At 44.5% G+C, this 21,761-nt stretch overlaps 1 protein-coding gene across 6 annotated transcripts in view; it reads left to right on the top strand.

Annotated features, from left to right (window-relative positions):
* The window catches only part of srcin1a (SRC kinase signaling inhibitor 1a), a 578,647-nt gene that overhangs the window by 330,005 nt on the left and 226,881 nt on the right, over positions 1–21,761 (top strand). For 4 of the 6 annotated variants that reach the window (XM_063037434.1, XM_063037430.1, XM_063037435.1 and 1 more), the window contains exon 6: positions 152–172. The exons of the other annotated variants lie outside the window; for them this stretch is intronic. In XM_063037434.1, coding sequence (XP_062893504.1) covers positions 152–172 — 21 coding nt within the window. The remainder of the gene's footprint in view (positions 1–151; positions 173–21,761) is intronic. 6 annotated transcript variants of the gene reach the window in all.

Below are 21,761 nucleotides of genomic sequence, written 5' to 3'. Positions count from 1 at the left end.
GGAGAAAACCCAAGTGATGGTGATTTTCCCTCCCTTCTGAAATCTTAAAAAAAAGCTTTTAAATGGGGTTGGTGTGAGCAATTCATGCCTTTTAAAATGCACTGCTGATAAAACGTAACCAATAACTCATCTATTAATTTTATCATTGCAGTCTAACTATTGGAGCTTCAAGGTCAGTACCGCTTCTAAGCAGCCATTTATGCATGCGCTCTGCATGAGTTCTGTGGGCTCTGGTCAGCCAGTGATATCGCCAAACACTTTTGTTCTGTGTTCATGCCAACGGGGGTTGAGGCAAGGTTCTCCATCCACTTTGATGTTCTGTTGCTGCCTGCCTACCTGCTGCTCTCTTCTTCCATTCCGAAGTTATCCTACACCCAGCACACCCCACCTTCCGCTGCCCTCTCTCGCCATCCCCACCCAACCACCTGCTTTCTATTTAAGAGAAAATATTGATTTCAGAACAATATTAATTGAAAGTATGCTGCTGGTTTTATTTAGTTTATGCCGTTGATGCAGGGGAACAACAATGCATTAAATGTGAAAGATTAGATGCTGGTACATAGTTTGTGCTTCTAGTGAAATTGTCATTGTTTTTGATTAATTAAAAAGACTAAATAGAGAAAAGTGCACCTCCTTTCAAGACACAATGGGTGAATGTCTTAATGGTGGAGAGTGGGGGAATTGAACAACGGAGTGATGTCAGCATCTGCAAACATGGGCAAAGTTTTCTATTAAGCCAGAGGTTCCCAACCTGGGGTCCATGGACCCCTCGGTTAATGGTAGCGATCTATGGCATAAAAAAGGTTGGGAACCCCTGTATTAAGCATTTAAGATCATTTAAAGTTCACATTCAAGTTCAGTTTATTGTCATTCAACCATACGCGTTTATACCAGAAAACGAAACAACGTTCTTCCAGACCAAGGTACATAACACAGTACATATGACTTTGGTACCTAACCCATAAAGTAGTATTGAGGCCCCTCTGCTTGGGCCTGATCATGAATTTTGTGTCCTAGCTGTGTAGATACACAAGCCAGGGCAGTACGATATGGAGAGCAAGCTGTTGCCCATGTAGCAGGCTCCCTATTTCCGTGCAGCTCATGAATCTGAAGGAATAGCAGAGACCCATACAGTTTGGCACCAGCGGCATTGCAGGAGTTGTCAGTCAACGTTGAATTCAACTTAGTACTGCCTGAGGGATTCAAGCTTTGGGCTTTTCCCTCTTTTAGGGTTTACTCCCAAAGCCTTCCCCATGAATGGGTTTGAGATCAGAGTTTTCCTTCTCCTTGATGAGCTGACAAGCCCCATCTGCCTGAAGCAACTGATTTTAAGGTGCCCCTTCTGTCAGTAGAAAAGATTCCGCTGGGTTTGGTAATTAAGCCACAAGTGAAGGCCAGGACTTGGACTTGGTTGTCAGAGGCTATTTGAGGCGCATGCTATTGGGAACATTTAATAGGTAGAGGGAGCTTATCCCCACTACTACCCCGGGCCATAACAGCCTTAAGGAACCTAATGTAATATTACCACAAGTAAATTAACAAATAATGTGGTGCATTTATGACACAAGTTACAAAGTTAGTATTACGCTGCTGGCACTTCATGTGTGACGAGATCTGAGTGCTGGCATGGACTTCAATGTACGGCCTGGGGGAATAACCTGTTTTCCATTCTAACACTATATATGTTCTCTTTGATTTTCATAGAATAAAAGAAAATACTGAAGGAACAGTACAGTAGCTTAGCGATTAGCGTAACACTATTACAGGGGCAGTGATCCAGGTTCAATTCCCACTGCTCTCTGCTTGTGACTGTGTGGATTTCATTCAGGTGCTCCGCTTTTCTCCCACATTCCACAGGTGTACAGATTGGTAGGCTAATTGGTCACATGGGTGTAATTGGGCAGCACAGGCTCGTTGAGCCAGAAGGGCCTGTTACCGTGCTGTATCTCTAAATAAAAGTTTTTAAAAAAGGTTTGAATTGATTGCTTGTTTGCTAAAAATTAACATGAATTGGCACCAAGGACCAGAAAACCTACACCAGGCCGCTGCAAATAAGTAGGGTCTGGAATCTGTGATTTTCCCCGGCTGTTTACGTAAGTGAGGGTCAATGATCAAACTATGCAATAGCAGCTGGCGTCTGACATGGTGATTATAAAGCCTTTAGATTTCTTATCAGTTTACTAATGTTCTGCAAGGTAATCTGTTCTTTGCTGTCCTAGTTGATGTTTCATGGAGTTAAACAGAATGGAAATAGGCTCTTCAGCTCATCCAAGCTGACCAAGATGTCCATTCAAGCAGGTCTCTTTTGCCTGGACTTGGCCCATAAGCCACGGGTTCCCAACCTGGGGTCCATGGACCCTTTGGTTAATAGTAGGGGTCCAGGGGCATAAAAAAGGTTGAGAGCCACTGGTCTAAAACTTCCTTATCAATATAGCTGTCTAGGGACATTTTAATGTCTTTTAAACATTTTAATCGTACCCACCTCTACATCTTCTTTTAGCAACTTATTCCATATACCCACTATTCTCTGTGGAAATATTGCCCCTCTCTTTTTAAATCTTTTCCTCTCTCACCTTAAATCTGTTATCTTGCGTTAGACTCCCCCCTCATCATTATGTGTCATGTCACATGACGTAGGTGTTCATGATGACTATGACTGGCTTGGCAAATTTTTCTACAGAAGTGGTTTGCTATTGCCTTCTTCTGGGCAGTGTCTTTACAAGACGAGTGACCCCAGCCATTATCAATACTCTTCAGAGATTGTCTGCCTGGCGTCAGTGGTCACATAACCAGGACTTCTGATATGCATCAGCTGCTCATACGACTGTTTGCCACCTGCTCCCATTGCTTCACATGACCTTGATCTGATTTTTGAGGGGGGGGGGTGGCAGGGGAAGAATGCTAAGCAGGTGCTCTACCTTGCCCTAGGGTGACCTGCAGGCTAACAGAGAGAAGAAGTATTTGCACCTCTGGTGCAACCCTGGACTCCCCTACTCTGGGAGGGGTGGGGGGGAGAGAAACCACCTTATCTATGTCCCTCATGATCTTGTATACCATAGTAGCGTCACCTGTCAGCCTCCTGTACTCGGGGGGGGGGGAGTGTCGGCCTCTCTATCCTCACCTTCCTACCCTCAAAGCCCTCTTTGCTGCACTCTCTAGCTTAATGACATCTTTCCTATGGCCAGGTGACCAGAAGTGTGCATAATACTCCCAAGCCACACACAGAAAATGCTGGAGGAACTCAGCAGGCCAGGCAGCATCTATGGAGAAAAATATAGTTGACATTTCGGGCCAAAACCCTTCGGCAGGACTGGAGAAAAATAGCCGAGGAGTGGACTTGAAAGATAGGGGGAGGGGAGAGAGAAATGTCAGAGAAAAAAAAAAGTGTGACCTTATCCCGACAGTGGAGGAGGTCATGGATGGACATAACGGAATGGGAACAGAAAGTGAAATTAAAATGGGTGGCCACGGGGAGATCCTGCTTGTTCTGGTGGACTCCTCCATTGTCAGGATAAGGCCACACTTAGGTTAGAGGAACAACACCTCATATTCCGTTTGGGTAGCCTCCAACCTGATAGCATGAACACCGATTTCTCAAACTTCCAGTAATGCCTCTCCTGAAGTCCCGCTTCGCCACTCTCCATCCCCTTGTCCATCTCTCATGTTATCTCCTTGCCCACCCATCGCCTCCCTCTGGACTCCTCCCTACCCCCCCCCCACTTTTTTTCTTTCTTCCATGGCCTTCTGTCTCTTTCACCAATCAACTTTCTAGCTCTTTGTTTCATTCCTCCCCCTCCAAGTTTCACCTATCATCTGGCATTTCTCTCTCCCCTCCCCCACCTTGTAAATCTACACCTCAGCTTTTTTTCTCCAGTCCTGCTGAAGGGTTTTGGCCTGAAGCGTCAACTATACTTTTTTTCCATAGATGCTGCCTGGCCTGCTGAGTTCCTCCAGCATTTTGTGTGTATTGCTCAGATTTCCAGCATCTGCAGATTTTCTCTTGTTTGTGATACTCCCAAGTGTTGTCTCACCAACAATTTGTACAGTTGCAACATGATGTCCCATGAAAAGATGCATAAAATCAAGGATGGCTTCACAAATGATCATAATAATCTGTCAACAAATAGACTCGATGTAGGAATGGGGATGTTTTTAGATAGTTCCAGCCCTGACTGACTGAGTGGGATAGATCTGCAGTGTCCTCTTTATTAGTACGGTTCTGGAGGGAACATGAAAGCTTGGACCCAGGTGGTTAGAGGCAGACCACCAGTTGCAGAATAAGAAGAGATTAAATTGCTAGGTTGGTTTATTACTGTCATGTGAACTGAGATGCAGAGAGAAACTTGGTTTTGCATGCTGTCCATACAAATCATTTCATTACGTCATTACATTGAGGTAGTACAAGGGAAAACAATAACAAAATACAGAATAATGTGTTACAGGTACAAAGAAAGTGTAGTGCAGGCAGACAATAAGGCCATGAGGAGATTGATTGTGAGGTCAAGTGTCTATTTTAGTCATAGTGGGTACTGTTCAATAGTCTTATATCAGTGCATTAGAAGCTGTCCTTGAACCGGGTGGTGCATGCTTTCAGGCTTTTGTATCTTCTGCCTGATGGGAAGTAGGCGAAGAGAAAATTATCGGTTGGGGTATGTCTTTGATTATCAAGGCAGCAAGAAGCACAGATAAAGTCCATGGATGGAAGACTATTTCAGCTCTGTGCTAAGCTGTGTCCATAGCTCTCTGCAGTTTCTCCAGTCACAAGCAGAGCAGTGTCTGACCCAAGCCATGATAGATCTGGATCGGATGCTTTCCATGGTACGTTGATAAAAATTGGGAAGGGTCAAGTCAGACATGCCAAATTTGTTTTGCCACTTGAGACAGTAGAGGCACTTTCTTGGCTATGGCACCTGAATGGTTGGACTAGGAACATCACCAAAAGCCTGTCCACTCCTAGGATCTTGAAGCTCTCAACCACAACACCACTGATGTAAACAGCAGCATGTGCAATGCACACCCCCCCCTCCATTTCCTGAAGTCAGTGACCAGCTCTTTTGTATTGCTGACATTGCTGATGTTTTTTTGAATGACGCCATGGCTTTGAGCTGTACTTCCTTCCTGTACTTCGACTCATCATTATCTGAGATGCGTCCCACTACAGTAATATTATCTGCAAGCTTGTTGTAGGTGGATTCAGATCAGAATCTGGCTACACAGTCACAAGTATACAGGGAGTAGAGTAGGGGGCTGAGGACACAACCTTAAGGGGTTGATGTCTATCCTTACTGATTGTAGTCTATTGGTCAGGAAATTAAGGATCCACTTGCAAACAAAATGCAGGAGGAACTCAGCAAGCCAGGCAGCATCTATGGAAAAGAGTAAGCCATTGATATTTCGGGCCAAGACCCTTCATCAGGACTGGTCTTGGCCTGAAGCGTTGACCGTTCACTTTTTCCATAGATGCTGCCTGACCTGCTGAGTTCCTCCAGCATTAAGTGTGTGTCGCTTGGATTTCCAGCACCTGTAGATTTTCTCATCTCTATCCACCCGCAAAGGGAGGTGTTGATTCTCAGGTCGAGGAGTTTGGAGCTGAGTTTCTTAGTAACTATAGTATTGAAGGTGGAGCTGTAGTCAATATGCAATAGTCTGTCATAAGGGTCTTGAGTGTCCAGATGTTTCAGAAGTGTGTAGGATCAGGGAGATCCTACACGCATTTCTGAAAAATCCATACACATTTCTACTCCACCATAGACCTGTTTCAGCAGCAGAAAAATTGGGCCGAGTCTGTCTGTAAGACTGGAGTAGATGCACCAGGAAAAGTCTCTCAAAGCACTTCATGATGGTAGATGCCAGAGCCACTGTGGTGGTCATTAAGTCATGTTACCTTGCTTTTCTTTTCTTAAGTATTGAGATAGAACATAGAATAGTACAGCACATTACAGGCCCTTTGGCCCACAATGTTGTGCCGACCCTCAAACCCTGCCTCCCATATAACCCCCCACCTTAAATTCCTCCATATACCTGTCCAGTAGTCTATTAAACTTCACGAGTGTATCTGCCTCCACCACTGACTCAGGCAGTGCATTCCACGCACTAACCACTCTCTGAGTAAAAAACCTTCCTCTAATATCCCTCTTGGACTTCCCACCCCTTACCTTAAAGCCATGTCCTCTTGTATTGAGCAGTGGTGCCCTGGGGAAGAGGCGCTGGCAATCCACTCTATCTATTCCTCTTATTATCTTGTACACCTCTATCATGTCTCCTCTCATCCTCCTTCTCTCCAAAGAGTAAAGCCCTAGCTCCCTTAATCTCTGATCATAATCCATACTCTCTAAACCAGGCAGCATCCTGGTAAATCTCCTCTGTACCCTTTCCAATGCTTCCACATCCTTCCTATAGTGAGGAGACCAGAACGGGACACAGTACTCCAAGTGTGGCCTAACCAGAGTTTTATAGAGCTGCATCATTACATCGCGACTCTTAAACTCTATCCCTCGACTTATGAAAGCTAACACCCCATAAGCTTTCTTAACTTCCCTATCCACCTGTGAGGCAACTTTCAGGGATCTGTGGACATGTACCCCCAGATCTCTCTGCTCCTCCACACTACCAAGTATCCTAACATTTACCTTGTACTCTGTCTTGGAGTTTGTCCTTCCAAAGTGTACCACCTCACACTTCTCTGGGTTGAACTCCATCTGCCACTTCTCAGCCCACTTCTGCATCCTATCAATGTCTCTCTGCAATCTTTGACAATCCTCTACACTATCTACAACACCACCAACCTTTGTGTCGTCTGCAAACTTGCCAACCCACCCTTCTATCCCCACATCCAGGTCATTAATAAAAATCACGAAAAGTAGAGGTCCCAGAACAGATCCTTGTGGGACATCACTAGTCACAATCCTCCAATCTGAATGTACTCCCTCCACCACCACCCTCTGCCTTCTGCAGGCAAGACAATTCTGAATCCACCTGGCCAAACTTCCCTGGATCCCATGCCTTCTAACTTTCTGAATAAGCCTACCGTGTGGAACCTTGTCAAATGCCTTACTAAAATCCATATAGCTCACATCCACTGCACTACCCTCATCTATATGCCTGGTCACCTCCTCAAAGAACTCTATCAGGCTTGTTAGACACGATCTGCCCTTCACAAAGCCATAAAGCCAGATGTTCATTTGTTCATTAATTCATTATGTGCCATGTTGTATGATGTGGACGATTGTGATCTTTCCATGACTATTATTGTTCTTGGCAATTTTGTCTACAGAAATGGTTTGCTATCGCCTTCTTCTGGCCAGTGTCTTTACAAGACAGGTGACTCCCAGCCATTATCAATACTGTTTAGAGATTGTCTGCCTGCCTCAGTGGTCACATAACCAGGATTTGTGATCTGCACTGGCTGCTCATACGACCATCCACCACCTGCTCCCATGGCTTCACGTGACCCTGATCGCGGGGTGGGGGGTGGGTGGGCGCTAAGCAGGTGCTACACCTTGACCAAGGCTGACCTGCAGGCTTGTGGAAGGAAGGAGAGCCTTACACTTCCTTTGGTGGAGACGTGTCTCCACCCTGCCACCCAACTGAGATGATAGTTGTCTTAGAGCAGTTGTGAGCCTCTGATTGAAACTTGGGGAGCTTAAAAAAATGTGTGGAAATACCCCCACCGGCTGCTCTGCGCAGGATCTAAGGACATGTCCAGTATTTCATCCTTAATGGATGCCTCCCATGGGTTCACTCTAGGGGACTGATCTATAGTCTGCAAGAGTGACTGTGGATTCAGGTGCATTGGAGGCTGTCAGGTCACGTGGTGACATTTCATCCTCTTCTGTTCAGATCATCTACAGAATGTGTTAAGCTCACCAAGAAGGGACGTGTTGTTGTTGGTAATGCTGCCGGGTTTCACTTTTGTAGTTTGTTATAGCCTTTAAGCCCTGCCACAACTGGGACTAGGTTGTGTACTGGTACTGTCTCTTGGCATCTCTGATAGGTTTATATAAGTTGTATCCCAATTTCTTGTGTAGGTCGGGGTTGCACAATTTGAACAGTCCTGTTCATCCTTGGTTTCTGGATTGTCCTCTTTTGTACACAAGACCACGTTGATGCTGGCTGCGGACGCTTTGACCAGTTTAGCAACTCAAAGCAGTCACGTAGAAATTCATCTATCCTCAGACCAGCACCTGATGACTTTTTGTACCTCTTATGTTTCTGTTTGCATGCAGGGAGAAGGGACATAGCCTGCTGGTCTGATTTACCTAAATGGGGGCTGTGTGTGGATCAGTAGTCATCATTAGTTGTATAGCAAAGGTCAATGATTTTTGGGCTCTTGGTGGGAAAGGAGAAGTGCTGGAGGTATTTTGGTAGCAGACTCTTGAAGTTGATCTGGTTGAAGTTGCCAGCAATGACAGAGGGACTCGGGATATCTCGTTTCAAGGTTGTTAATCACAATCACAGAATATAGTTCATTGAGTGTAGGTATCTGCTTTGGGTTGAATGTAGACTGCAGTCAGGATAGTTGAAGCGAACTCCATAAGACATAGGAGCAGAATTAAGTCATTCGCCCTATCAAGTGTGACCATACAGTAGAGGCAGAATTATGCCATTCAGCCCATTGAGTCTGTTCCGCCATTTCATTATCCCTCTCAACCCCATTCTCCTGACCTAGAGTCATTGAAAATTATGGCACAGAAACAAGCCCTTTGCCCCTCTAGTCTGTGTTAAAACCATTTAAGCCTCCTAGTCCCATTGAGCCAATGGAACACTAAAATTAATAGTACGATCATTCTAATATCAGTATGATCACTCCAATATTAGTGTGATCACTCGAGTTGAGGATGATGTTCTCCGGGGCGGGGGGGGGGGGTTATTCCCTTAAAAGAGAACACCTGTGCGTGACTTTGTTTAACATGGGGAGGCTGATGCACAGGAGCCACCACATAGTCCTTGACAGATTGGGGTCAGAGTCCATGAAAGATGATTGGGGAACCTTCACTGCTGCAGCTTTCCTCTGCCTTACTGCCATTGTGATATGTCATCATCTTCTGCCAGCTCCAATGTTGAGGTCTTGGTTGGATCGCTCTTCGTCTGGAACCTCACCCTTGACCTTACCACCATGGGTGACCCTGCCAGGAGTGAAGCTGCAGACAGCATTACTTTCAAGATCTCATGAACTTGCAAGCCTCTCTACCGCAATGGGATGGCGACCCTCAGAACACTACAGCACAGAAGCAGGCCCTCTGTTCCATCTAGTCTAAGCCAGCCTGAATTGCCTAGTTTCATCTACCTACACTCAGACCATAGCCCTCTATTCCCCTTTCATCCATGCACCTTTTCACACTTCTCTTAAATGTTGCAATTGACTTCGCATCTACCACTTCTGCTTGCAATTCATTCCATACTCGCAAGACCTTCTGAGTGAAGGATTTCCCCTTCAGATTCACCTTAGATATTTCACCTTTCACCCTTAACCAATGACCTCTAGTCCTAGTCTCACCAATTTCTAAGGTTCAAAGGTACATTTAATGTCAGAGGAATATATACAATACACATCCTGACATGCTTTTTCTTTGCAACAATCCACGAAAACAGAGGAGTGTTGCAAAAAATGAACGGCAGTTAAATGTTAGAACCCCAAAGTCCCCCCCCCCAGTTCCTCCCTCCCGCATGTAAGCGGCAGCGAGCAAAGATCCCCCTCCCCCCACCGGCAAAAGGAAGCATCAGCACCACCACTGAGCACTCAGCTGTGAGCAAAGCAACAGCAAAGACACAGACTTGCAGTTACCCCAAAGACTTCACGTTTCACCGGCTCTTCGACATACCCGAGGTTCTCTCTTTCCCTAATAAGGGAGAAACAGGTGTCTCTGTTTTCCCAGTGAGCGGGGAGACATAACGAACAACTCACTGGTTTATGATGTTAAAAGTCTGTTACATTGCTTTTTTGAGCTCTGTACCCCCAAAACTGGGCACACAACTGCAGATATTCCGACTCCCCTGGCAACACATGGGTCTCCTGTCGTGACACCGACCCTCGATTTGACCGTCTCCAGAGCCCCGAGATCCCAGGCTTCCGAATCTGAGCTGGACTGTTAGACCGAGCCCTTGGTGTGCCGAACAACAATGGCCGGTTATGAAACCCCGTGAGCAGGTCCCATTCCCACAAAGAACCGTAGTCAGCGTGTAACTCCAGGTCAGAGTCTTCAAAAGAACCCTGAAAGGGAAAAAATGGAGATATTAATGATGGAAATAGAGTTGTTTCTGAAGATGCAAGTAAAGGAGTTGTCATTAGGCACCATTAACCCTCCTAAGTTTGAAGGAAATTAACCTGTTGTGCATTCACCCTATCTATACCCCTTGTAATTTTCTATATTGTACCTCTGTAAGATCTCCCCTCATTCTCCTGTGCTCCAGGAGTTAATTTGAAAAGTTGTAGTCACAGAAGCAATTGCGTGTATTAGTGCGATCCCTTGTGTCGAGTATGATGTTGTCCTAAGCGGTTGTCTATTGGCAAGTCCTCAGGTGGCTGTAGAGGCCGATCTGGGCTCCACATATTCTGGTGCAGTGTGGGCAAGGGTGACTGTGGTTTGTGGTTGGGTCTTTAGATCGTCAGTCTCTCCTTTCACAGCTACCACTTGTTGTCTGTGGTAGAGCGGAGGTCACACTCATGTTGCACAGCTCCCTTTTGAACTGATTTCCTCCAGGTGGATCTATTAAGTGCAATGTCTTCCCAGTTTTTAGAGGTAATAATTATACAATAATGAAATTCAAAGCTGAATAATTAATTATATGTTAAACCGGTTGCAAAATTAGAACAGTGCTATTGCGAGGTAAAATGGGGGACAATATTTTTAAATTGTGGGTAGCAACAGTCAGGAAAAAGCTGTGGCTGCTGAGATCAAGAGTTTAATCAGATAAGAGACCTGATGCAAAGATTTGAGGTAAAAAGGCACTGTGACCTAACAGAACAGGTGAATGAGCTCAAGGGACCGAATTAGCTGATGTACTTTTCTTCCAAACCAAGAGTTTAAAGATTGTTTTAAAAATTACCTTTATTTGTCACATATACATTGAATCATCTAATGAAATGGATTGTTTGCGTTGAGGGCAGCCCACAAGTTTCACTATGCTTCCGGCACCAACATAGCATGCCCACAATTTACTAATCTATCCCGCATGTCTTTGGAAAGTGGGAGGAGACTGCAGCACCCAAGCGAAACCCTTGCAGTCATGGGGAGAGCATAAAATCTCCTTATAAGCAACAGCAGAATTGAACCTCTATCATAGAGCTGATAATGTAAAGTGCTACGCTAACTGCTACACTACTGTATTTCCCTAGTTGAAGATCTTGGTGACTTCACAGTGAGTTTCAATTGAGTCTTCAATGAATGACAGGGTGTTTCAAAACTGTCTGAAAGCCACAACAGACAAATACATCAGAAAACACTGAATTGAACATCGTGGAACCTGAACCCAGATTGTGTCTCTGGCCCAGGTTCAATTCTTTCTTTTGATGAGCTGGAGGCTGCCAGCCAGAAAAAAAATGATTGATGTTTCATCTTGAGGCAAGCAACCATGTTGTTATTGCTAAATTTGTCACTCAGATAGACGTGAGCAGCATTATCCTGGGTATTCCTGGTGGGAGAAGTACTGCTTTTGACTCCCGTCTTCTCCATCAATTGTGCTGGAGGACAGTCCTTGAGAGAGATGCCTGTTCATTTCACATCAATATAACATCTCAAAGTCGTGAGGGAATTTGTGATCTAATTAGCTTCTGAGTACTTGTAATCACTTCCTTGAAGGAGTGAGTTGCCCCAGAAAGGCAGCACTCCCCTGCTGTACTTTGCTTTATCTTTTATTCTGTACATTTTCTTAATTTAAAAAGAGAGCTTCCTCGGGATGTCAATGAATCCCTGGTTTGATAGGAGCAGAAAATTCACAAGATCACTCTGTTGTGAACACGGGGTTAAATTCGGCTGGTTTTCTGATTGGTTGTATGGAAACCATAAGACATGAGAGCAGAATTAGGCCTTTTGGCTCATTTGAGGCTGCTCCACCATTCCTTCATGGTTGAGTTATTAGCCCTCTCAACTCCATTCGCCTCTCTTCTCCCATAACCTGTGATGCCCTGACTAATCAAGAACCTATCAACTTCCATTTTAAATATACTTAATGACTTGGCCTCCACAGCCACCTGTGGCAATGAATTACACGGATTCACCACTCCCTCGCGAAATAAATTCCTCATAATCTCTATTCTGAAAGGACGCCCCTCTATTCTCAATCTGTGCCCTCTGGTCCTAGACTCTCCCACAAAAGAAACATTCTCTCCACATCCACTCTATCTAGACCTTTCAATATTCAGTAAGTTTAATGAGATCGCCTCACATTCTCCTAACTTCCAGTGAGTACAGACCCAGAGCCACAAAAATGCTCCTCGTACATTAACCCTTTCATTCTCAGAATCATGCTTGTGAAACTCCTCTGGATCCTCTCCAGTGCCAACCCATGTTTTCTGAGATAAGGGGCCCAAAACTGCTCATAATACTCCAAGTGCGGCCTGACCAATGCCTTATAAAACCTCAGCATCACATCCTTGCTTTTATATTCTAGTCCTCCCAAAATGAATGTTAACATTGCATTTACCTTCCTTACCACCAACTCAGCCTGCAAATGAACCTTTAGGCAATCCTACACAAGGACTCCCAAATCCCTTTGCAACTCTGATTTTTGAATTCTGCTGCCCCCCCATTTATACCAAAGTGTATGACTACACACCTCCCTAAACTATATTCCATCTGCCATTCCTCCAATCTATCTTTGTCCTTTTTTGTAGACATCCTGTTTCCTCAACACTACCTGCTCCTCTACACAAACTTTGTATCATCCACAAACTTCACCACAAAGCCATCAATTCCATAATCCAAATCATTGACATGCAACGTGAAAAGTAGGTGCCTCAGCACTAACCCCTGCAGAACGCCAGCAGTTACTGCCAGCCAGCCAGAAAATGCCCCCTTTATTGCCACCCTTTGCCTCCTGACAGTCATCCAATCTTCTCTCCTTGCTAGTATCTTTCCTGTAATACCATGAGTTCTTACTTTGTTAAGCAGCCTCATGTGTAGTGCTTTGTCAGAGGCCTTCTGATAATCCAAGTAAGCAATATCCATTGTCTCTTCTTTGTCCATTCTCTATCCTGCCTGTTATTTCCTCAAACAATTCCAACAGATTTGCCAGGCAAGATTTCCCTGAAGGAAAGCGCGCTGACTTTGGCCTCCTTTATCATGTGCCTCCAACTAGTCTGAAAACCTCATCCTTTAATAATTGACTCCAACATCTTCCCAACCACTGAATTCAGGCTAACTGGCTTATAATTTCCTTTATAAGGGATGCTTATGTGAGAATGTTGTTCTTGGACTACAGTTCAGCATTCAACACCATAATTCCCTCCAGGCTTGGCAAGAAGCTCAGAGACCTCAGCCTTGTGTAGCTGGATCCTGGAATTCCAGTCAGATCGCTGGCAGGTGGTAAGAGTGGACTCCCTCACCTCTGCCCCTCTGACCCTCCACACAGGAACCCTCCAGTGCCCTGTCCTAAGCCCCCTCCTTTACTCTCTGTATACCCATGACTGTGTCGCCACCCACATCTCCAATTTGCTAATTACATTTGCTGATGACACTACACTGATTGGTCTAATCTCAAATAATGATGAGGCAGCCTACAGAGAAGTCATTACACTGACACAGTGGTGTCAAGAAAACAACCTCTCCCTTAATGTCTCAAAAACAAAGGAGCTGGTTGTGGACTACAGGTGGAATGGAGACAAGCTAACCCCTATTGACATCAATAGATCTAGGATCAAGAGGGTAAACAGCTTTAAGTTCCTTGGCATACACATCACTCAGGGTCTCACATGGTCTGTACATACTGGCTGTGTGGTGAAAAAGACAAAACAGCGCCTCTTTCACCTCAGATGGTCGAAGAAGTTTGGTATGGGCCCCCAAATTCTAAGAGCTTTCTATAGGGGCACAATTGAGAGCATCCTGACTGGCTGCATCACTGCCTGGTATGGGAACTGTACTTCCCTCAATTGCAGGACTCTGCAGAGAGTAGTGCAGATGGCCCAGCACATCTGTAGATGGGAACTTCCCACTATTCAGGACACTTACAAAGACAGGTGTGTAAAATGGGCCCAAAGGATCATTGAAGACCTGAGTCACCCCAACCACAAACTGTTCCAGCTGCTACCATCTGGGAAACGGTACCGCAGCATAAAAGCCAGGACTAACAGGCTCCGGGACGGCTTCTTCCACCAGGCCATCAGACTGCTTAACTCATGCTGAGGCAACTGTATTTCTAAGTTATATTGACTATCCTGTTGTACATAATATTTATTATAAATTACTATAAATTGCACATTTAGACAAAGTAACATAAAGAATTTTACTCATGCGTATGAAGGATTATTAGTAATGCCTCCACAATCTCTTCAGCTACCTCTTTCAGAACCCTGGGGTGTAGTTCATCTGGTCCAGGTGATTTATCTATATTCAGACCTTTCAGCTTCCCATGTACCTTCTCCTCAATAATGCAACTGTGCATTTTATATTATTGGCTAGCGTATCTTGATAGTTCATCTTTTCTCTGCTTATGGCTTTGTTTAGTTGCCTTCTGTTGGTTTTTAAAATCTTCCAGGTCCTCTAACTTCCCACTACTTTTTGCTGTATTATATGTCCCCTCTTTTCCTTTATTGTCTTAGACTTTCCTTGTCAGCCCTTTAGAATACTCTTCATCTTTGGGATGTATCTATCCTGCTTCAGAATTGCCATTGCTTTTCTGCTCTCATCCCCTTCCAATCAACTTTGGCCAGTTTCTCTCTCATGCCTCTGTTTTTCCCTTTACTACACTGTAACACTGATACATCTGACTTTCGCTTCTCCTTCTCAATCTGCAGGGTGAATTCATCACATTATGATCACTGCCTCCTCAGGGTTTCTTTACCTTAAACTCCCGAATCAGATCTGGGTCATTACCTAACACGTAATCCAGAATTGCCGTTCACCTAGTGGGCTCAACCACAAGCTGCTCTGAAAAATAATCTTGTAAGCATTCCACAAATTCTCTCTCTTGAGATCCAACACCAACCTGATTTTCCTGATCTAGCTGCATATTGCAATACCCCCCCTAAATATTGTGCTTTTTACATGCCTTTTCTATCTCCTGTTGCAAGTTATATCCCACATTTTGGCTACTGTTCAGAGATCTAAATGATTCAAATGTCTGAAAACCTGCCCCCTGCACCAATTCCTTAGGCATGCATTCATCTGCCATATCATCCTATTATTGCCCTCACTGGCCCATGGCACAGGCAGCCATCCAGAATAAAGCAGCATCTATCATCAAAGATCCCCACCATCTAAGCTATGCTGTCTTCTCACTGCTTCCATTGGAAGATGGTACAGAAGCCTTGGGTCCCACACCATCAGGTTCAGGAACAGTTGTTAACTATCAGGCTCCTGAACCAGTGTAGATATCTTCACTCACCTCAACACTGGACCAGAACCTACAGGCTCACTCTCAAGGACTCTTCAGTATTATTTATTTGTTTTTTTTTAATGCACAGTTTGCCTTCTGCACATTGATAGTTTGTCAGTCTTTGGTGTAGATTTTCATTGTTTCTGTTGTATTTCTCTGTTCTACTGTGAATGCCTGCAAGAAAATGAATCTCAAGGTAGTATACAGTGGTGCTGGAAAGTTTGTGAACCCTGCAGAATTTTCTGCTTCTGCATAAATATGACTTAAAACATGATCAGATCTTCACACAAGTCCTAAAACTAAATAACGAGAACTCAATTAAATAAATAACACAAAAAACATCATACTTGTTCATTTATTTGAGAAAAATGATACAATATTATATGTATTTGTGGAAAAATAATGTGAACCTTTGCTTTCAGTAACTGGTATGACCTCCTTGTACAGCGATAACATCAACCAAATGTTTCCAGTAACTGTTGATTAGTCCTGGACATCGACTTGGAGGAATTTTAGGCCATTCCTCCTTACAAAAATGCTTCAACTCTGGGATGTTGGTGGGCTTCCTTGCATGAACTGCTTGCTTCAGGTCTTTCCACAACATTTCTATAGGATTAAGGTCAGGACTTTGACTCGGCCATTTCAAAACATAAGTTTTCTTCTTTTTAAACCATTCTGTGTGCTCTTGTCTTTCGGGTCATCGTCTTGTTGTATCACCCAACTTCTTTAAGTTTCAGGTGACGGACTGCTACCCTGACATTCTCTTGTAATCTCCTGTAAAATGTCTTGTTACAATTTTGAATTCATTGTTCCCTCAACAATTGCAAGCTGTCCCGGCCCTGAGGCAGCAAACCAGCTCCTTCCACCGTGCTTCAAAGTTGGAAAGAGGTTTTGGTGTTGGTGTGCAGTGCCCTTTTCCCTCAAAACAGAGCAATGTGCAATTTTGCCAAAAAGTTTAGCTTTTGTCTCGTCTGTCCACAGAAGATTGTCCCAGAAGTGTTGTAGAGCAGCCAGGTGGTCCTTTGCATACTTGAGATGTGCTGCAATGTTGTTGTTTGTTTTTTTGGAGAGCAGTGGTTTCATCCATGGTGTCCTTCCATAAACACAATTCTTGTTCAGTGTTTCTCTATAGTGCACACATGAACAGAGATTTTAGCAAATTCTAGAGATTTTTTGCAGGTCTTTTGCTGTTACCCTTTGGTTCTTTTTCACCTCCTTCAGCATTGTACGTTATGCTTTTGGTGTGATCTTTGTAGGAAGCCCACTCCTAGGAAAAGTAGCAACAGTACTGAATTTCCTCCATTTGTAGACAAATTCTCTTATTGTGGACTGATGAATACTCAGGTCCTTAAAATGCTTTTGTAGCATTTTCCAGTTTCATGCATCTCTACAGTTCTTCTAAGGTCCTCTGAAAGTTGTTTTGATCAAGACATGGTGCACATGAACAGACCTTTCTTGTGAAGAGCAGGCTATGTCAGTAACCTGATCTTCTGTGTGTTTCTTATAGGGCAAGGCACATCTACAAGCCACACCTCCAATCTCATCTCATGGGGAGTAGAGAGTGGTGGGTGTGTGGGACAGGGTACCGGGGGGAGTGGAGAGTGGTGGGTGTCTGGGACAAGGCACTGGGCCGTTGGGGGGGGGTTGTTTGTGGAGAGTGGTGGGTGTGTGGGACAGGGTACCGGGGGTGTGGAGAGTGGTGGGTGTGTGGGACGGGGTACTGAGGGGAATGGAGAGTGGTGGGTGTCTGGGACAGGGTACCAGGGGGGCGTGGTGGGTGTCGGGGACAGGGTACCGGGGGGAGGGGTGTGTTGAATGATTTACACTACTGGCTTTTAGATAGCCTCATTAATGTGCAGGAAAGTGAGAGCTGTGGATCGTGCGCAGGCAGAAGAGATTTGGTATCGTGTCCGGCATAGTCATAATGGGCTGAAGTGCCTGTTCTTGTACAGTACCATTTGGTGTTTTGCAACTGCGCTGGTATTGTCGTGCGATCACGTGAGATGAGTCTGATGGGGTTGTCTATGGTGGGTCTTCAGGTGGCTGCCGAGGCCGATCCAGGATGCACGTATTCCGGTGCAGTGTCGGCAGGAATTAGTGGTTGCTTTTGGTTGTTCATTCTGTCCTTTCGCAGCTGCTCCCTGTTCTCTGCAGCACAGCGGAGGCTGTTCTGCACTCAAGAAGCCACATCGTTAACTGCAGAATGCTTTGAGATGTCCTGTGTTCACCAAGCTATCGAGATGCAAGACTCTTGTGCATGCATATATTTGTGTATTGATCATTACTGGTCTGAGAGTAGATTATGTGGTGTTCTGTCTGGGCTACATTATGGATCAGTAATACAAGTTCACAGTGTTTCATTCCTGACCTGTTTCTCACCCCCATTATTACTCAGCTTATGAAAAAGCAATGCGGCAGTACATCACTGCTAGCAGTGGTGTCCCTTCTGCTGAGCTTTTGCCCATTTCAAATATATCTTATTGAATAATTACTCTATAAATTTGCATTGTGAACAGCCTTTCCTGCAAATTATTGAAAGGAGCTGTGCCTTTGGAGATTTTAATCAGCTAATTATTAGACCTCAAACTTCAATGAAAATGGGTAGGTTGTTTTAAATTTTACTTTAATTAATGTTCAGAGTTGGTTCCATGTCTCCTAAAGACATTTGATTCTTGTCACGATCATAGAACTAGGAGATGGTCCAGCACATGAGAGGCTTTTGGGTCCATTGTGTTCTGCCAGCCCATGTAAAACAATGAGCCATTGTTCATTTGTTATGTGCCATGTCATATGACATCATCATTAGGTGCTGTGTCATGTGACATCATTATGTGCTGTGTCATATGACACGATCTTGGTCTTTCCGTGACCATGATTGTTCTTGGTAAATATTTCTACAGAAGTAGTTTGCCATTGCCTTCTGGGCAGTGTCTTTACAAGACGGGTCACCCCAGCCATTACCAATACTCTTCAGTGACCATCCACCACCTGCTCCCATGGTTCACTTGACCCTGTTCAGGGAGCTAAGCAGGTGCTACACCTTGCCCAAGGGTGACCTACAGGCTAGCAGAGGGAAGGAGTGCCTCGCACCTCCTTTGGTAGAGACGTGTCTGCACTCCGCCACCCAGTGAACCTCATCCATTCCATAAGATGTAGGAACAGAATTAGGCCATTGGCCCTGCTCAACCATTCCATTACAGCATCCATTTAGAATGGAGATGAGGAATTTCTTTAGCCAAAGGGTGGTGAATCTGTAGAATTCATTGCCACAGGCAGCTGTGGAGGCCAAGTCATTGAGGCAAAGGTTGATAGATTCTTGATGAGTCAGGGCATGAAAGATTACGGGGAGAAGGCAGGAGAATGGGGCTAAGAGGGAAATGGATCAGTCATGATGAAATGGCAGAGCAAACTCAATGGACCAAATGGCCTAATTCTGCTCCTATGTCTTATGGTCTCTCTCATATTAGACATTTTGACCCTGGAGATCTGTTTTTATTTTGACACGAAAGTCTTTTTCGGTTGATCAGTGTCAAAACAAGTCAAATTAAATCCACTGTAATTTAATGTTGTAAAACAATAAAGCATGAAAACTTCCAAGGGAGGGGAGGTGAATACTTTTTATAGGCACTGTAACTCTGGAAGTGTCATCACTCTTGGCTGTGAATTGAATACCACTTCCCACAGAGATAGGCGGCAAGATCTGTGCGATCCTCATGAGGGGTCTCGGCCAGACATGTTGACTGTTCATTCATTTCTATAGATGCTGCCTGACCTGCTGAGTTTCTCTGGCATTTTGTGTGTGTTACCCCAAAAGCAGGTTATGAGCTCCTTGTTACACTCTTAATGGGTACTTGAGATTTACAACTCGATACCCTTCTCACCCTGAGAGCTGTAGGTGATCCTCCAAAAAACATTATCTGTAATGACCTAGTTGTGACGGGCACTATAGAAAGTTCATAGTAAATTTATTGTCAGTGTATGCATATGACACATATACTACCTTGAGATTAATTTTCTTGCCAGCATTTACAGGAAAATAAAGGAATACAGTAGAATTAATACAAAAGAATACAATAGAGCTAGGCATGCAATAACGAGCTGCCAGCAAAAGTGGAGGATTTGGTTTCAATTTCAACATTTAAGAGAAATTTGGATAAGTACATGGATGGGAGGGGTATGGAGGGATATGGTCCAGGCGCAGATCAATGGGACTACAAATAGTAGTTCAGTATGGACGAGTTGGGCTGAAGGGCCTGTTTCTGTGCTGTCTTTGTTCTGTAACTTAAGTCCTCATTCTTTTGTGCCTGAGAGTGTTTCTCTTTTGACATCGCGTGTGACTTGGTGACCAATGAGCGGGTTAGTTTACCACCGGAGCTGCAAATCAATAATGTAAGTGGATATTAACAGGACCCAAGGAAATTTCCAATCCTGCTCCTGTGATTTATCCACGTTTAACTGAACTGAGCCATGTTGTAATCAAACCTTTATTTATTCCATTGATTTCTTCTCCCCATGAGCTCATTCCGGTGTTTTCTTTCTGTCATTTTTGTGTTCACACTCTGCGTTCACTCAAAGACCCCGCAGATTAATCATGAACTGATGGAAATGAAGTGAGTGGCTGGCTGAGGGTTGCTGCAGAAGGCAAATGTAGGATAGCAACTCGACCCAGCTCTACAATGCTCGCAGCATACACTTAAGGTGAGAGGGGATAGTTTCAAAGGAGGTATGAGGGGCAAGTTTTTTTTTACACAGTGGTGGGTGCCCAGAGTGGTGGTAGAGGCAGATACATGAGTTTCTTTTAAGAGTTGTTTAGATAGGCACATGAATGTGAGGAAAATGGAAGGATATGGACATTGTGTAGGCAGAAGAGTGTCATGACTCTTGAGCACCTTGATTTACTAATTGTTGTTATAACTAGAGGCGTTAAGCCCTGGTGCTGTCTGTTTAATCTTGTCAAGTTAATTGTGACTGGCCCGCGTTTTCTGTATTTTGTGATTATTTAAAGAAGACTCCCGATTAGCAGTCATCGCAGGGTCCTTGTGTGGAGAATGATTTGTCTCGTAGCGTCAATTGGTTGTGCCACCGAAGTTCTGTTGGAATTCTTATGTATAACCTCTAGTTTCTGTCCTGACAACAGTTCCTCCACAACTGGGTGCAGTCATTGCTAGCACTCACTGTGACAGATGAGAATAGTTTAGTTGGCTATTTGATTACTAATTTATCTATTTTATTTACTGAGATACAGTGCGGAATAGGCCCTTTAAACCACGCCGCCCAGCAACTCCAGCCTAATCATGGGACAATTTCTATGGATGGTGGGAGGAAACCTATGTGGCCACAGGGAGAACACACAAACTCCATGGGAATTGAACCTGGGTTGCTGCCGCTATAAAGTGTTGTGCTAACCACTATGCCTCTGTGCTGCTTTTTGGATCAGCACAACATTGTGGGCCGAAAGGCCTGTTCTTGTGTTGTACTGTTCTATGTTCTATAATGCAATTTACTAACTTAAACAAGAGATTCTGCAGATGCTGGAAATTCAGTACAACACACACAAAATGGTGGAGGATCTCAGCAGATCAGGCAGCACCCGTGAAAAGGAATAAATAGTCGACGTTTTGGGCCGAGACTCTTCATCAGCATTCCTCCAACATTTTGTATGCGTTAATCTGGATTTCCAGCGTCTGCAGAATTTCTTGTGCTTATACTGCAGTTTACTAAACACCTTTGAACCAGATGCCAGCCCTACCAGCCCTGCAGTCGAGAAGCCTTCCCTAAACTAACACACACAAAATGCTGCAAGAACTCTGATGAGGGCTCTCAACCCGAATCGTTGGCTCTTTATTTCCAATACATAAAATGCTGCCTGACCTGAGTTTTTCCAGCGTTCTGTGTGTGTGTGTTACTGCTGGAGGAACTCAGCAGGCCAGACAGCATCAATGGAGGGGAATAATCAGTTGATATTTCAGGCCAAGCCCCTTCATCAGGACTGAAAAGGAAGGAGGCAAAAGCCAAAATAAGAAGGTGAGTGCGGGGAGGGGGGGTGTTGCCAGAGTACAAGCTGGCTGATGATGGGCGAAAACAACTGAGGGGGGAATGTGGGTGGGGGAGAGGGTATGCAGTGAGAAGCTGAGAGATGATAGGTGGAAGTGGTAAAGAGCTGATGAAGTAGGAATCCGATGGGAGAGGAGAGTGGACCATAGAAGAAAGAGAAGGAGGAGGGGACCCGA

This window comes from Mobula hypostoma, chromosome X1, assembly GCF_963921235.1.
Source record: "Mobula hypostoma chromosome X1, sMobHyp1.1, whole genome shotgun sequence".
Lineage (NCBI taxonomy): Eukaryota > Metazoa > Chordata > Chondrichthyes > Myliobatiformes > Myliobatidae > Mobula > Mobula hypostoma.
This window is presented reverse-complemented; position numbering and strand designations above follow the sequence as displayed.